This window comes from Corythoichthys intestinalis, chromosome 21 (genome assembly GCF_030265065.1).
Source record: "Corythoichthys intestinalis isolate RoL2023-P3 chromosome 21, ASM3026506v1, whole genome shotgun sequence".
Taxonomy (NCBI): Eukaryota; Metazoa; Chordata; class Actinopteri; order Syngnathiformes; family Syngnathidae; genus Corythoichthys; species Corythoichthys intestinalis.
In genome coordinates this window covers 30,321,873-30,339,668 of record NC_080415.1, presented here as the reverse complement: position 1 = coordinate 30,339,668, position 17,796 = coordinate 30,321,873, and the positions used below count along the sequence as shown (strand labels likewise).

The window sequence follows — 17,796 nt, the reverse complement described above, 5'->3', positions numbered from 1 at the left end:
GCTCTCGTTATTCGTCTTCCCAATGTCATATCCCCGTTCCGCATTGGAAAACCCGACCGAGCTTTTAGCAGCAGCAGCAGAAACCGGTTCCCCCCAGCTCATTCAGCTGCATTGTCCTACACTTTTTTTTTGCCTGCAACCAATCGGAGCACCACTAGGCGCATGGCATGTTTTTTTCGGCCAATAGGACGCAGGGGGAGTAAGAGGGGAGCCTGAGAGGGGCTGAAAAGCAGCACCAGCACTGGCGTTCTGCTGCTTTTCATCTCTTCTAGGAACCATGTGTAACATGACTTGAAGTAACCCTAACACTTACGTTCTCGCCATCTACAGTGGGGCAAATAAGTATTTAGACAACCACTAATTGTGCAAGTTCTCACACTTGAAAATATTAAAGAGGCCTGTAATTGTCAACATGGGTAAACCTCAACCATGAGAGACAGAATGTGGAAAAACCCCCAGAAAATCACATTGTTTGATTTTTAAAGAATTTATTTGCAAATCATGGTGGAAAATAAGTATTTGGTCAATACCAAAAGTTCATCTCAATACTTTGTTATGTACGCTTTGTTGGCAATAACGGAGGACAAGCGTTTTCTGTAACTCTTCACAAGCTTTTCACACACTGTTGCTGGTATTTTGGCCCATTCCTCCATGCAGATCTCCGAGAGCAGTGATGTTTTGGGGCTGTCGTTGGGCAACATGGACTTTCAATCATCAAAATGCTCTCTAGCGAACCGATGACGTGCCTGGACGTGTACTTTCTTCAGCAGGGGGACACGTCTGGCAGAGCTGGATTTGAGTCCCTGGCAGCACATTGTGTTACTGATAGTAGCTGATAGTTTGTTACTGTGGTCCCAGCTCTCTGTCGGTCATTCACTAGGTCTCCCCGTGTGGTTCTGGGATTTTTGCTCACCGTTCTTGTTATCATTTTGACGCCACGGGGTGAGATCATGCATGGAGCCCCAGATCGAGGGAGATTATCAGTGGTCTTGTATGTCTTCCATTTTCTAATGATTGCTCCCACAGTTGATTTCTTTACACCAAGCGTTTTACCTATTGCAGATTGTCTTCCCAGCCTGGTGCAGGTCTACAGTTTTGTCTCTGGTGTCCTTCGACAGCTCTTTGGTCTTGGCCATAGCGGAGTTTGGAGTGTGACTGACTGAGCTTGTGGACAGGTGTCTTTTATAGCGATAATGAGTTAAAACAGGTGCCATTAATACAGGTAACAAGTGGAGCCCCGTTAGACCTCGTTAGAAGAAGTTAGACCTATTTGACAGCCAGAAATCTTGCTTGTTTGTAGGTGACCAAATACTTATTTTCCACTAAAATTTGGAAATAAATTCTTTAAAAATCAAACAATGTGATTTTCAGTTTTTTTTTCCCACATTCCGTCTCTCATGGTTGAGGTTTACCCATTGGTGTTTGACTAAATACTTATTTGCCCCACTGTATAAGCGTATTCTCACTAGTTGTATTCAAATCGTATTTGCATAGTTGATTGCTGGCATCCCTCCCAGTGAAAATGGATTGGACTTCTATCGCTGTTAAAGAAATTGAGTCATCTTGCAGCACTCATATCAAGTTTTTGGTTGAATTTTGTTTTGGTCCCCATTACATTAAATTGCTTTTGAGGCCTTTTCTGACATCATTGGATTAACTATTTTGTTTTGTTTTTTGCAAGGATGGCTGTAAAACTTGCCCTGAAATTGGTTTTAAATTTGTTTCACAGTGGTTTTAAATTATTACATTTCATCCGATGAAACCGGCCTAAGTCAAGTTCATTGACACCATGCAGTGCTCTTAACTAAATTTTAAAAACCTTGATTCTAATACCAAAAAAAAAAAAAAAATAAATCAGTCAAATGACTACTCTTGTCTTGTAGGAACTACCATATTTTCTGCACTATGGGCAAAAGCCTTCAAATTTCTCAAAAGCAGACAGTGCACCTTATAATCTGATGGGCCTTATACAGTATATGGATCAATATTGGTTAATCATGGCATGACATTACCTTTAGCACAGCACTGTCTAGTGGATGTTTAACGCAAGCCAAACTACTACCACTACTTCTACTATTGAGCCTTATAATGAGGTGCGCCCTATACAGTGTTCCTTCATTTTCCACAATAATGGAAATCCGCGAAGCAGAGATGGATCTTACTTACATAAAAAAACAAACAAACAAAAAATTTTGGGGGTGTGTGTTCAATGTATTTATTCACATTTAGCATTGGAAAGAGATACATACACTCTCTTTATTAGGTACACCATGCTAGTAACGGGTTGGACCCCCTTTTGCCTTCAGAACTGCCTCAATTATTCGTGGCATAGATTCAACAAGGTGCTGGAAGCGTTCCTCGGGGAGTTTGGTCCATATTGACATGATGGCATCACACAGTTGGTGCAGATTTGTCGGCTGCACATCCATGATGCGAATCTCCCGTTCCACCACATCCCAAAGATGCTCTATTGGATTGAGATCTGGTGACTGTGGAGGCCATTTGAGTACAGTGAACTCATTGTCATGTTCAAGAAACCAGTCTGAGATGATTCCAGCTTTATGACATGGTGCATTATCCTGCTGAAAGTAGCCATCAGAAGTTGGGTACATTGTGGTCACAAAGGGATGGACATGGTCAGCAACAATACTCAGGTAGGCTGTGGCGTTCCAACGATGCTCAATTGGCACCAAGGGGCCCAAAGAGTGCCAAGAAAATATTCCCCACACCATTACACCACCACCACCAGCCTGAACCGTTGATACAAGGCAGGATGGATCCATGCTTTCATGTTGCTGATGCCAAATTCTGACCCTACCATCCGAATGTCGCAGCAGAAATCAAGACTTGTCAGACCAGGCAACGTTTTTCCGATCTTCTATTGTCCAATTTTGATGAGCTTGTGCAAATTGTAGCCTCAGTTTCCTGTTCTTAGCTGAAAGGAGTGGCACCCGGCGTGGTCTTCTGCTGCTGTAGCCCATCTGCCTCAAAGTTCGACGTACTGTGCGTTCAGACATGCGCTTCTGCCTACCTTGGTTGTAGCGGGTGGTTATTTGAGTCACTGTTGTCTTTCTATCAGCTCGAACGAGTCTGGCCATTCTCCTCTGACCTCTGGCATCAACAAGGCATTTCCTCCCACAGAACCGCCGCTCACTGGATATTTTTTCTTTTTCGGACCATTCTCTGTAAACTCTAGAGATGGTTGTGTGTGAAAATCCCAGTAGATCAGCAGTTTCTGAAATACTCAGACCAGCCCTTCTGGCACCAACAACCATGCCACGTTCAAAGTCACTCAAATCACCTTTCTTCCCCATACTGATGCTCGGTTTGAACTGCAGGAGATTGTCTTAAACCATGTCTACATGCCTAAATGCACTGAGTTGCCGCCATGTCATTGGCTGATTAGAAATTAAGTGTTAACGAGCAGTTGGACAGGTGTACCTAATAAAGTGGCCGGTGAGTGTATAAGGCATGTTCTCCCCCCACCCCCCCAAAGTATAATTCTTTATGAAATGCTTCTTTGAGTGAGTCTCTTAAATCCCCTCACGCTACTTAGAACAGAACACAACATACTACGCCTAGAGTTTAACAAGCTAAATGACTCTGCGCCTTTGAAAGGTAGCGCTCCCAAGCTTCTCTGGCACGATCAAAGCAGCACCCTTCTCACTCATCGTTAACTTTAACAAGCTGCAGCTGCCTTCTGAGCAAGACAAGCAGCAGGAGGGAGAGTCAGAGGCTGTACATAATAATAATCGATCGGGTCCGATCACGTCATTTTCAAAGTATCGGAATCGGCAAAAAAATATCGGCCATGCCTTTTTTTAATATATATATATATATACTGTATATTTTTTTTTATTAAATCGTTTTCTAATTGTATTTAACGTTACAGACATAATATGTTTCACTCTTCCAGAGTCTTTAGTTTAGGCTTAAGGTAAGGTTATCAAATTTATCCTAATAACGGCGGTAATTAATTTTTTAAAAAATGTATCACGTTAAAATATTTAACGCAATTAACGCATGCGCTGCATGACCCACTCACGCATTGTCGCGCTCAATCTGTAATGGCGCCGTTTTACCTATATAGAGCGATAAAAGGCTGCGTAAAATGAGTAGAGTGAATTTTGGCAGCCTTTGGAGCCTTTTTTTAATTGGCTAAAACCTTACACTCCCTCTCCCTACGATTAGAAATACCATGGGAAGCAATGTGGGGAAGCAAGGTAGTAATTGATCTTAATCTTAACACCTTATGTTATTTGCCAACGCAGAGGAGATATATCAATTGGTAGCATTACGCACAGTCATGGTTCCACTTCCCATCGTGCATGTGGGCATGACTACAGAATCATTTACTGAAAGCTCAACAAATACACGAGATGGCAATATTTAGTCACAATATACAAAGTCACAAGTCTTTCTATCCGTGGATCCCTCTCACAGAAAGAATGTTAATAATGTAAATGCCATCTTGAGGATTTATTGTCATAATAAACAAATACAGCACTTATGTACTGTATGTTGAATGTAAATATTCGTCAGAGTTTTATTCATTTTTTTCTTAATGCATTGCCTAAATGTATATGATCGGGAAAATTATCGGGAATGATTGGAATTGAATCGGGAGCAAAAAAAAAGCAATCGGATTGGGAAATATCGGGATCGGCAGATACTCAAACTGAAACGATCGGGATCGGATCGGGAGCAAAAAAACATGATCGGAACAACCCTAATAATCATACATTTTATTTCTAGAGCGCTTTTCAAAACACACAAAGACGCTTTACAAGAGACATGGAATCACAGTACGATAGAAAGGTATTAAAAGGTTAAAAAATTAAAAGCACAATAAAAATAAGTAAAAATATAACAGAGCTAGGGGTTATGGTGGGTAAGAAAGAGTGAACAGGTTTGTTTTCAGTCTAGATTTGAAAAGTGATAGGGTAGATATGCTGCAAAGATCAGGGGGTAGGAATTTCCAGAGCTGGGGGGCGCATGATCGGATCGGGACATCTCTATAAAATGCTATATTTATTTATTAATTTTTGAATTGAAAAAAAATCTGCGATGGACTGAGGCGCGATGTTTAAAGTGCAAGGGATCACTGTATATGAAAATAGTTTTAACATAGGCCATTCATTGAAGGTGCACCTCATACTCCGATGCGTATAATAGTGCGTAAAATACGGTACAAGTGTTTTTACTGTAAACATCATATAAACATCCAATTCCAGTGTTGTGTGGTAAAACAATGACTAACAATATCTCCAAAATATACTTGAGTTAACTAACTTGGAGTTGTCGCCTTATAAGAACCATAAACCCATTAAAAAAAAAAGTTTCATTTTTGTCTTAGTTCAGTCAAGCATTCTTTTGTTTTGATTAAAAATACAGATCACACTACTATCTCTGTTCGGTTCAACATTCCTTGTTTCTTTACCTCTCAGCTGCTAACAAGTCGTCCGCCATCATGTCCACACACATCGTGGCGTGTTTGCTGCTCTACCGACACAGACAGGTATTTCGGCTAAGTGTTAACCTTGTTTATTTTTATCTGTATTCAACTCCTCACTGTGCAAAGCAAGGTGAAACAAATGTCACATACCTCTCCGCATGATAATACACCAAAGATCAGGTTTCTTTGCTAATCAGCACTTTAAAGCATTAGTGCCCTCTGCAGGTACCGTGCTACACGTGCGTTAGCGTGTCAAAAAGCGCAGGTGTCATTGAAGTCTGACCTTCACGCAGGGCGTGGCGCTGTCCAAGCTGGTGGAGGACTTCTTCAACATGAAGGAGGAGGTCCTGTCGCGCGATTTCGACCTGGGCTTCTCGGGTAATTCGGAGGACGTGGTGATGCGCGCGCTGCACCTGTTGGAGAACTGCATCGCAGTCACTGGCGGCGCCAACCGCAATGGCGAGTTCACCATCGCGCCCAGCCAAACGGTGCCGGCGCTCTTCGAGCTCAACTTTTATAGCAACGGACTCTTTCATGTCTTCATCGCTGATGCCATTGTCGGTATGTCGCACAGAAGGAAGCTCCAGCCGCCATGTTTGAAGTCATTCAAGGCCATTGCTGGTGATGGGATAAAGTACCGTATTGGCCCGAATATAAGACGGCCCTGATTATAAGACAACCCCTTCTTTTTCAAGACTCAAATTTGAAAAAAGACTTTTTGAACACCAAATTAATTTTTATACAGAAAATAATTACATTACATCTGAAACAGGTGATTATAACAATATATTTGAGAGAAAAGGCATGTTATTTTGCCTCATTCAAAACTTAATATCTGAACATTTCAATATGTAAACTAAAGAGCAATCACATTCGTAAATGAATGGCTTCTGGTTTTTGAAATGTAAATAAACCAATCTATTGTGATAAAACAACAAAATTGCAATAACTGCATTAACCATCAAAGTGAAGTCAAACTGTAACTAGTCTTGAAACAAAACTGAATAAAGAAAAACATTGCAATAAAATAATGCAAACTGGTTAAACTTGAGCGTAGCTGAGATCTGTCATGACAGAACATCGCTTCAATGATATCTGGCGCCATCTAGCGTCGTGAATGGGTATAATGTCTAGACCGCGAATATAAGACAACCCCCACTTTTTCAGTCTTATTTCAATGCAAAAAAACACCGTCTTATATCTGGGCCAATACGGTAATACAGCAAATGTTTAGTTTATTTTTCCAAGGTTTTTCAAAGCAACACAATGTAACTTTTCAGCTTTGGTCGATTTTAGCAAAGCCGGTGGACAAAAGCGGTAGTGTTTTGCCTGAAGGAAGACTGTGTTTCCCATGAGGTCCAGCGCACACCCGCATAGTGTCGTAAAATCATCAATCAATCAAAAATCAATATACTGGTCGCCTGCAGATGGATTAAACAACATTTGTTTCCAACGGCTGTGTGGGGGATGAATAGTAATAAGATAATGAATCCAACTGTGGCTAACAATAGCATATGACGGCTAACAACCGTGTGGCTTAGTGTGCCTAACCGCCCCACCCGACCTAATCACTGTTGGGGGGGAGGGGTCGTCAAGCCAGCGAGTGTTATTCTTGAGTATCCTGGTAGCCTCCCTATTTTTTTCCTCCTCGGACAAAACTTTTTGTCTCTTGTTACTCTGCCATCTTTGTAGAATTTGCGCAAAAGCGTTCGCATTAACGTCCGTCTTTACAATGAATGGGGAAAGGGGGAAGTGACATATGCCGTAAAGCAGTCAGCACATTTGTAGTTTTTTTTGTGTGGCGGGGTTCCTGCCACCCTCCTCAAAGTTAATAACTGCCGGTGAAAGCGATACAGACCAACTCAAGATATAGAAGAGGTGTCATTCATCTAGTTGTCAGTTGATGTTTCATCACAAATGTTATGAAAATATTTTATATATATTTATTAGGGCTGTCAAAATTATCGCGTTAACGGGCGTTAATTTTTTAAATTAATCACGTTAAAATATTTGATGCAATTAATGCTGATGCCCCGCTCAGACAGATTTAAATGACGGTACAGTGAAACGCTCACTTGTTAATTGTGTTTTATGGAGTTTTGCCGCCCTCTGCTGGCGCTTGGGTGCGACTGATTTTATAGGCTTCAGCACCCATGAGCATTGTGTAAGTAATTATTGACATCAACAATGGTGGGCTACTAGTTTATTTTTTGATTGAAAATTTTACAAATTTCATTAAAACAAAAACATTAAGAGGGGTTTTAATATAAAATTTCTATAAATTGTACTAACATTTTTCTTTTAAGAACTACAAGTCTTTCTTTCCATGGATCGCTTTAACAGAATGTTAATAATGTTAATGCCATCTTGTTGATTTATTGTTATAATAAACAAATACAGTCCTTATGTACCGTATGTTGAACGTATATATCCATCTTGTGTCTTATCTTTCCATTCCAACAATAATTTACAGGAAAAATATTGCATAATTTATAGATGGTTTGAATTGCGATTAGTTGCGATTAATTACGATTAATTAATTTTTAAGCTGTAATTGACTCGATTAAAAATTTTAATCGTTTGACAGCCCTAATATTTATATTTTAAAAGTTACCTAGTGTTGCTTTAATGCACTATATTTAAAATATTTACTATTAAAAATAAACAGTAAAACAAGTTAGAATGTGCATGAAAAAAAAGTGTTGATATGGTAATTGACTCATCTTTGTATTCATTATTAATTTTACATAATTAGAAAATCAAGGTAATAATGAGTTAATGAAAAATATATTTTTTAGAATAGAAACGAAAATAATTGGAAAAAAAAAAAAAAACATGCTCCTTTTTGAATATCCAGAATTTATTTATTCTATATAATACTACTTATATTGAAGCAAAAGTCATAAAAATGGCTTATTTCAATGAATAATACACAAGGTCAGACATTTTTTCAAATCTTCAATGTCTTTGAATTTGCACGCAGCCTGCAGCATCCTGTCCTTGCAGCGTGAGCAGACGGCCGAGTCTGAGTCGGCACCACAAGACCTTAGCGCCCTCTCTATCGGTTTCCCTCTCAGTCAAGAGAAGCTTATCCGCAAAGCGGCCGGTCTCTCGCACTTCCTGGTCAACGAGGTGGCCGTGGCCTCGGCAAGTTCCCCACATGATTTATCCCCCCTTGCTTAGTATCAAGGATTTACTGTCGAATCTTATCTCCATCCTCCAGCCCTGTCAGACCGTATACCAGGTGTTCCACGAAGCTGTAACCCGTCTGATTCAATATGGCGTCCTCTATGTAGCGGAGGTCAGTTTGAACAATACCACTTTTTTCTATGATTGGGCATTTCTATGTCTGAACATAATTGTGTGTCAGGAGGACCAGGAGGAGTTGAGCCCAAGTCCTACGGAAGAACCTTGGCCCAAAAAGTTCCCCGAGCCGCTCTCCTGGAGGAGCGACGAGGAGGATGAAGACAGCGACTTTGGAGAGGAGCAGCGAGATCGCTACTTGAAGGTTCATGTTGTTTTTAAGTCCGCTTCATGTTTTTTTGTTCAGCGAATTTTGCAGCAAACTATCTATCACAGGTTAGCCTGTCGGAGGAGCACCAGGAGTTCTTCGTGTTCCTGCAGAGGCTCCTGAGCCCCGTGCTGGAGGCCTATAGCGGCGCCGCCATCTTTGTGCACAGCTTGAGTCAGCCCATGGCCGAGCCAGAGTACACGCAGCGGCTCTTTAGATACCTGCTGACACGCACCGAGAGGGGGATCGCTGCTTACGGTGATTGAGAAAAATTTTCACTGATTGTTTTAGGGAATTTGTAGTGAAAATTTAAGAAACTAGACAGCAATTTAAGTTTTTATGAACATGTGAAATAATTACAGTAGTACCTATTGGGTTTAAAACTCGTTTTTTAACTTAGTTATTTACCCAAGGCAAGCTGGCAAAAGGCAGGGCATGAAGTGAGACAGAGTCAGAGAGTTGACGTTTTTCAACCTGCAGGTTGGGAGAGCCAGGAGACAGAGTTCGGCGACCAATGCTGTCTCATCGAAGTCTCTCTCCGAGCTCCCCCGCGCTGCTAACTTTTATTGAGGGCTTGTTGCTGGGCAGAATACAGTTACAACTCTGTTGTCCAACGTGGCAGTTTCGGTTGGGCAAGTTCCTTATTCTAGTCATTGATTGAACAGTCACACTCTTGATTGAATTAACAGTCGCACTCTTGAGCGGGCAAGATATCTTTGTTTTGAACACACATTTGCACTAAAAGTACTGTGGCTAGGTGGAAAAGTACTGAGACGTTGTGTGATGAATCAACATATGTGTGTGTATCTATTTATCAGCAGAATGTGAGCAATTGCCGGTAATCAAAATGTAAGCATACGATTATGGGCTAAAACTGTATTCTTCATAATAGCTTGGGAGTGCGCGTATAATAGCTGTGGGAGAGCAAACTGGCATACAAAAACAAGCTTATCTTACAGTACCTCTACATATGAATTTAATCCGTTCCAGGACCGGGTTTGTAAGTCGAAATGGTTGTGTGTCGAGCCGAATTTTCCCATAAGAATACATTATAATTCGATGAATTCATTCCACAGGCCAAAAACCTACGCTGATTCCTTAATAAAAACTACTGGTACAATTACAAATAGCAATAACACATAGCAAAACTAAATTATTATTATATTATTATCATTACGATTTGTACCGTAATTTTCGGACTATAAGCCGCTACTTTTTACCCTCATTTTGAATCCTGCGGCTTATTGTCCAGTGCGGTTTATTTGGGTTAATAGGTAACACTTTGACAGCGTCATCATATGATGGGCATTAATAAATGCTTATGACAGATGTCATCCGGCAAATTATGTCATTAACTCCATTTATGTCCAGCTCGGATACTTTGCATCCATTCAAAAGTGAGATAATTTACCAGATGATACCAAAATAACATCTGTCATAATCGTCCATTAATGCTCATTGCAGTGTCATGTCATAAGTATGATGGTCTTATGGCACCACTCTCAATAAAGTGTTACCAAATACCACAACTAGTATTAATGAAACAGCTGGAACTGTAACCGAAGAAATAATTAGCACCAAACATGAATTTTGATTGTTATTTAGATCTGCAGTGCTGCAATGCATACTAGGAGGCATGTTGGATGACAACACTGTTGACAGAAGACGGCAGTAGAGGTTGACTGTCTCCCCCAAGGGAGCAGTGTGTGATAAACGGCGAGCCGTTGAAGTGTATCTCTAGACTCAGAGATGAGAAATAGCGAATAAGTTTGTATAGGCCTGTCGCGATAACAAATTTTAGTGTGCGATAATTTATTTAATAAATTATTGCGATATGCGATATTATTGCACCCCCCCCCCCAATTAAAAAAACAAAAATTACAATAACACTGTGAGAATACAGTATATATTAATAGATCATGTACACCCATTTAAATGCAATAAATGTTTACTCTTAAATTCAAAAATACTTTTTTGGAAAAGACAGCAATATTAATACTGCACAGAAACACAGAAGAAATAAAATGTGTTTTTTAAGAAAAATAAAATTCCATTTAATAATTTAAGCATCTAGGCAAATGAAAACGTTTCCCCTAATAGCTTCTGCTATGGCGTTTCATGTGTAATACAGTGGTAACTCTACATACGGAGTTAATTCGTTCCGGGAGCTTGTTTGTAAGTCAAAATGGTCGTATGTCAAGCAGGATTTCCCCATAAGAATACATTATAATTCCAATAATTTGTTCCACAGCCCAAAAACCCACACTACATCCTAAATAAATACTGCTGTTACAATTGCAAATAGCAATTACAAAGAGCAATACAAATAAAATATGAATTAAAATCAGAATAACAATAATATAATAATAGCAATAATAACAATTAGAGCTGGGAATCTTTGGGCACCTAACGATTCGATTACGATTACGATTCAGAGGCTCCGATTCGATTATAAAACGATTATTGATGCACCCCAACTCCTTTTTTTTTTTTTTTTTTTTTTTAAATAAAGTTTTGTACATTAGTTCCAAAATTGTTCAAAAATACTCTCAGGCTAAACCAAACTACTATTTCAGTATCAAGTTAACATATAGCAGTAAACAAATATACAAAAATAACATTAAATAAAAAAACTCCAGTCCCCATTCTGTATCAGCAGCTTTAAACTACATTCAATTAATTTAATGTTGTGAATCAACCGTTAAAGTTGTTAAAATTGCTCCCGTTATTCCATAATTTCCCTTTTGTCTACTTTTGACATGTGAAAGTTTTAAAACTATTTTAAAGATAGATTCAAGTCAATATTTTACCGATTTAGGAGTATTTTAGATAAAAAGTTAATTAGGTTTGCTTGGAAGGTTCGCTACAACAGCATTGCAGGGAAGTTTACTGCTTTAAGATGGCGGCCGTTAACTAACGCCCGCATCTAGCTTTTTGCAGATGTGCTGCTACCGCTACCGAGTCTACAATCCATCTAGTCCTATATAAATGATATCTACCGTAACATTATGTAGCTTAGCTGTACTTGTAGCAGCTTTTCAGCAGCAGTCAGGTATGTTGTTGTGTTTTTTTATCTCGTGGCATGAGTTGAGCTAGAGCCGTGAGTTGAGCGTTGGCATTACCCGAGGGGCCGGTTAATGAGAAGCATAATGTTTAGCTACTCCCGCTCCGTTCCATCCCGAAGCCCGCACGGCGCGCTGAGTGTGTTGTACTTCCGCTTTACTTGGCATATTTCAATAATCGGAATTTGGATGTTTGTGAATCGTTCTCGAATCTTCCACGGCCGAATCGCGAATAATCTAAGAATCGGAAATTTTGCACACCTCTAGTGGTAACTCATTGTGTATAAGTGAGCAGATTTGAGTGGACTCACTCATTGAAGCATTTAATAAAACCAAGCATTTTTCTACTTTATTATTGTTTAAAAATAATTCGGTGGGAAAGTAACATGTTTAAAACTTATCATAATTATTACATCAGAAGTGCTTAAAAACAATTTTTCAGAATATTTACACTACCGTTCCAAAGTTTGGGGTTACTTAGAAATTTCCTCATTTTTGAAAGAAAAGCATTTTTTTTTTTTCAATGGAAATAACACTAAACTAATCAGAAAAACACTCCATACATTATTAATGTGGTAAATGACTATTCTAGCTTTAAACGTCCGGTTTTAATGCAATATGTACGTAGTTATGTAAAGAGGCCCATTTACAGAAAACATCAGTCCAGTGTTCTAATGGTACATTGTGCTTGCTAGTTGCCTTAGAAGGATAATAGATTAATAGAAAATCTTGTTCAAATATGTTGGCACAGCTTAAAAAAGTTTAGATGGTTAGAGAAGCTATAAAACTGATTTTCCTTTGAGTTAGTTGGGTAACTGGAACATCACCTTTGTGGGTTTGATTAAACTCTCAAAATAGCCAGAAAAAGACAACTTTCACGTGAAACTCGACAATCTGTTCTTAGAAATGAAGGCTATTCCATAAGAGAAATTGCCAAGAAATTGAATAACGCTGTGTACCACTCCCTTCAGAGAGCAGCACATACAAGATCTAACCAGAGTAGAAAGAGAAGCGGGAGGCCCCGCTGCACAACCGAGCAAGCGACAAGTACATAACAGTCTCTAGTTTGAGAAATAGACGCCTCACAGGTCCTCATCTTGCAGCTTCATTGATTAAAACTCTGATTGGCTGTTGTCACGCAGATTTTCAGCTTCTTTTATTGAAGAAGAACAACTGATTACCAAAAATGACCTCAATTATTAAATCGTATTGTACACCAGGGGTCGGTCGCGTTAACCGAATAGTTTCCGTCATTGACCGGTTTTTTAAACCGGTGACGGAAAAAACTGAAGTCCATCCGTCATTTTGACAGGTTGCAATTCACACCCCAGAACACAGGATGGCGAGTGAGCATATTAATTAGCTATTGTCTCTCTTGATGCATGACGTCGTTGGCCTTACTCGGAAAAATGTCCGAACTAGCATTCAGGTGTAGCAAACACGGAAACGGTAGGAAGCTTTGGAGAGCATTGTCTAAGGCTACGTTCATTCTACAGGTCTTAATGCACGACTCCAATTTTTTCGTGTTTTTCCGACTCGAGTCAGGCATTAACTTGACGGTCTGAAGGGGACAAGTCGCATAGAAGTGGACCATTTTAAATCCGATCTGGGTCATTTTTGTATGTGCTTCAAATCCGATCTGGGCCACATTTTTCCAGACTGTCGCTGCGGTCTGTACCGTCCAGTGTCCCAAATCCAATTTCAGCTGTGCGTTATTAGCACCGAGCTTGCAGTGAACACGGCTTTTGGGGAAGGGCCGGGCTTGACAACAGTCATAAAAAAATAAAAATGGGTTGAGGATAAGCATGAGCATGATCGGTTTTCTCTCTGCTCTATGTGAGCTATATTTCAACATTTCCTACACGGCCGAGAGTCGGGAGAGGGGTCTGGCTGCAGCCCGTCTTGGAGAGTCGGGGCGAACTGCCCGTATGTGTGTGTGACATGCACGGACAGTGCGTGCATGCTATCGATCCATATAAACTGTGAATATAAGCCTAAACGGGGATTATTTATGTCTGTTATTTGTCTCCTCCTTTTGAAAAGCAAAATATGATATCCCTGGAATGACGGATGACTTGTCATTTGTCTTGATGCTTCTGCGCACCGGCGCGTGTCGGACTGCGAATTAGAGCGCATGCGTAATACTTGAATGGTCTCAATGGACAAAAGCAGTCAGAACGGGCACGCCAAAAAAACAGATATGACAAAAAAATCGGATTTGTGCATTAAGACTTGTAGTATGAACGTAGCCTAATTGAATGAGCAGGGACAAACAGCTTGGAGTCAGAAGTACGTGCGCTATTGTCAAACCTGAACACACCCCGAGTCTTGGATGACAAATCAACAGAGCAGAGAGTAGACACAACATGGCTGGTAGTTTCTTCAATTTATTCAGAGTTGAGTAAGTAACGCACCGCTTTTGACCAACACTGCTATTGAATATGTCATTATTATCATTTTAAAAAATTAAGTGACGGGTAAAAATAGATTATGACCGGATTTTTATGACCCTGTCAGTCAAAATGACAGACAACGAAAAAGTCTAGCGCAACCTCTGTTGTACACATTTACCAAAGTAGTTTTTTTTTCCTAATGATATATTTTTTTCTCCACAGGTGAAAGTGCAACTCATTACCTGGTGAAGAACACAGTGAGGACATTCAAAGATCTTGGGGTAACCAAATTAATAACTGAATTATCACTTTTTTGGGGGAATTTTATCTAATCTGTAGCTGGTGTTTCACCTTCAAGGTCCTCAAGGAGCGACGAGAAAACCACGTGAACACACTGCAGCTGAGTGCCACCTTTCTACCTCAGGCCAACCGCAACAAACTGCTGCAGTACATTTTAGGCTTCACCCTGCTGTGAACCCCGAAAACTCTGTTGCTTCAGGCTCCCTTTCTAATTTAAGGGCTTCTTACTGGTTACTTTGAAAACACGAATCCAGGTGCTACCAGGAAGTGCCTTCTCGTAAACAAAAAGGCCCTCGTTTCACCGTAGCGGTACATATCCATAGCTTCGTAATATATTGGGATTTACCATAAGTGTATGGTATTATCATGGCACTGTACTAAAAAGCCTTTGGCTGGCATTGATGGATATAGACGTCCAATCCATTTGGACTGGGAGGGTTAGCAGCGATCAGATTGGATGTCTATCGCTGTCAATGGCAGAAAAGTTGAGATTGCTGAAGAGTTGTGCACTCTTACATAAACATGATTGTCGTATAGCAGCTAGACAAATAACGTTTGATTCTTTTTTGTTGCCGTTTTTTAGACATACGTCCACAAAATGGGTAAGAAAAAAAAAAGAGAATTTTCCAGGTTTGAAATGCGACGGGAAAAAAAAGAAAAGTGCTGTAAAACAAAAGTTGCGTGGAAGGTTCTAGTAAGTAGACTGGAGAAAATTCAAATGCTTCTTTGGAAGCATTGATGGTTATTTATTTCATTTAAACCTGCATGTATTAATGCAGATTTTCAAAATCTGTGACTGAAACTGATGAAAAAGCAGGGCAGCATGTCAAAAGGAGAAAAAAGGTATGTGAATGAATTGGAATGAGGCTGACATTTTGTGAATTTCGATGCCTCTCGTGTACCGTAGTGCATGTTTGCTCTCATCGACACTTTACTGTAGATTTTACGTTGTATTTAATGGTCCCCCAGTGTGTGAATTGTGTCGAGGAGGCGGCCCGCTGAATGTATCGTGTTGATGTGTTGGTGGAATTCCTGTGGACTAAAGAATCGGGTCGCCTGGACGTGACATGAAGTGGAAACGGTAGAAAATCTAATTCGCAAAGCGACTGAACAAATGTATACATCACTGTGTAGGGTTAAAAATGCCTGTATCATGTGAGCAGGTGCCTTTTTTTTAATACACTGTCTCGGTCTTTAATTGTATTTTTATGCATGTTAACAACTCAGAATCATGAAGAAAAACACTGTATAATATAATAAGACATGAACATGAGAAAATCACCAGCCACTAATGTCCTTTATTTCCTTTTATGTCCAGTTTTTGCTTTCTCAGAGCAAAGCACAATTGTAATTAGGTTTGTAAATAAATGAGAATACATGTTTGGTTTGTTTTTAGTGCAAGGAAGGAAGGAAGGATGGTGTGTTTTGTGATTTCATTTTAACGTGGGTTTTTTGTTTGTTTTTTCCTAAAGTTTGACTTATTGGTGGTAACTTTTAAATACACTACCATAGCTGCTAAAGAGATTTATCACAGCAAACATTATTTTTTTCTAATTGGATCAGTTTTCAAATTCATTATTTCCTAATTGCATACCGCAAGCAACACGTCACTTTTGCTCATTAATATTCATGACGTTAGCAATTGTTGCTAGGAAGGACAACCTCCCGTTTGTCCCTAACAGTAAATAAATTGAAATAGTGTACGAACGAGATGTTTACTGAGCTAAATCTACCAATTCTGTCAGAAAAGTATGTCCCTGGTGCCAAATTCACTGGTAAAGATGTGGAAGAACATACAAATGTTGAGTTAAAAAGATAGCTTGAGTGTCGAGGGCTGAAAAAGAAGGGAAAAAGAGAACACCGACCTGATCCAGAGTTAGCTTTTTTATCGACACCTTTTTCTTGTTTGCATTGCCTTACACCACTGACAATGACATTCTCCTGTTTCAACAATCTATCCTTTACCGCCATATGCCCTGTCTTTCTTATATATTATATCCTCTGGTTGTCTTACATCTCTGACCGTTCTTGGTGGCAATTTACATTGCTATTTTTTTTTTAACATAACAATCCTAATTCTATAATTTATTTACACTTCCCCTTACTAAAGTTGTTTTTACTACAGCAAAGTTAACAGTGGCAGTCAGATACCATTTGAATTTTTTTCAGGTCAGACAGAAGCAGCACGGCAAAACGCCACGCTAAAAAATAAGTAAAAATATCAAAATGGCTTACCTCTTTGTCCTCTGTAGTACCATGGCCCCCCAAAAATGTTTACTGCATATGAAATGTGAATAGCTTCACCTTGCTGGCGTTAAGCTGGTCTTTTGGACATCCGTGCAAGGTGATCCATTCTTCATTTTTTTTGGTTTCGGGAAACGTATGACGAAAACATCCTTTCATTTGTCGTAACGTCTCGAGTTGTTTCTACAAGTTCCATAGCAGCAGTGTTTGATCGGCAGGTTCTTTTTTTTTTATGTTGAAAGATTAGAAAAACAAATAACATGGATTGTCAGCGAGGCCGTGTCAATAATTTCCCACTTCCGTGTTACGATGGCGACGTCGCGGTCTAAAAATAGCATTCGTGTGGTACGCTATTACCACGGTGTGCACCTAAACATAGCGCTACGCAATTTTTTTAAAATCTGAAAATTGTAATCCCAAATTGTCATGGCTACGAAAGGGATTTGTCACAGCACATGTTCATTTTTTCTAATTTTATCAGTTTTCAAGTTCATTATTTCCTAATTACCACGGTGTGCACCTGAACGTAGCGCTACGTGATTAGATAAAATAATCTGAAAATTGTAATTCCAAATTGTCATAGCTACGAAAGAGATTTGTCACAGCACACGTTAAGTTTTCTAATTTTATCCATTTTCAAGTTCACATTTTCATTTTCTTTCCTAATTAACACGGTGTGCACCAGAACGTAGCGCTACGAAATTTAAGGTTGTAATGTACAATTTGCATAAAGGACCCATCGCTCTGTTTGTGGTTGTACTATGTATTGAATTCGACATAAGAATTTTTTTTTCAACTTGGTAATTTCCTTTTTTTTGTTCGAACCCTGAA

General features: G+C 39.5%; 1 protein-coding gene across 1 annotated transcript in view; it reads left to right on the top strand.

Annotated features, from left to right (window-relative positions):
* Positions 1–16,174, top strand: part of gpam (glycerol-3-phosphate acyltransferase, mitochondrial) — a 34,676-nt gene extending 18,502 nt beyond the window's left edge. Inside the window, exons 14-21 of the mRNA XM_057826446.1 lie at positions 5,448–5,518; positions 5,749–6,016; positions 8,439–8,602; positions 8,679–8,756; positions 8,826–8,963; positions 9,035–9,224; positions 14,644–14,702; positions 14,780–16,174. Of these exons, the coding sequence (XP_057682429.1) occupies positions 5,448–5,518; positions 5,749–6,016; positions 8,439–8,602; positions 8,679–8,756; positions 8,826–8,963; positions 9,035–9,224; positions 14,644–14,702; positions 14,780–14,896 (1,085 nt within the window). The 3' untranslated portion in view covers positions 14,897–16,174. The remainder of the gene's footprint in view (positions 1–5,447; positions 5,519–5,748; positions 6,017–8,438; positions 8,603–8,678; positions 8,757–8,825; positions 8,964–9,034; positions 9,225–14,643; positions 14,703–14,779) is intronic.
* The last annotated feature ends 1,622 nt before the right edge of the window (positions 16,175–17,796 follow it).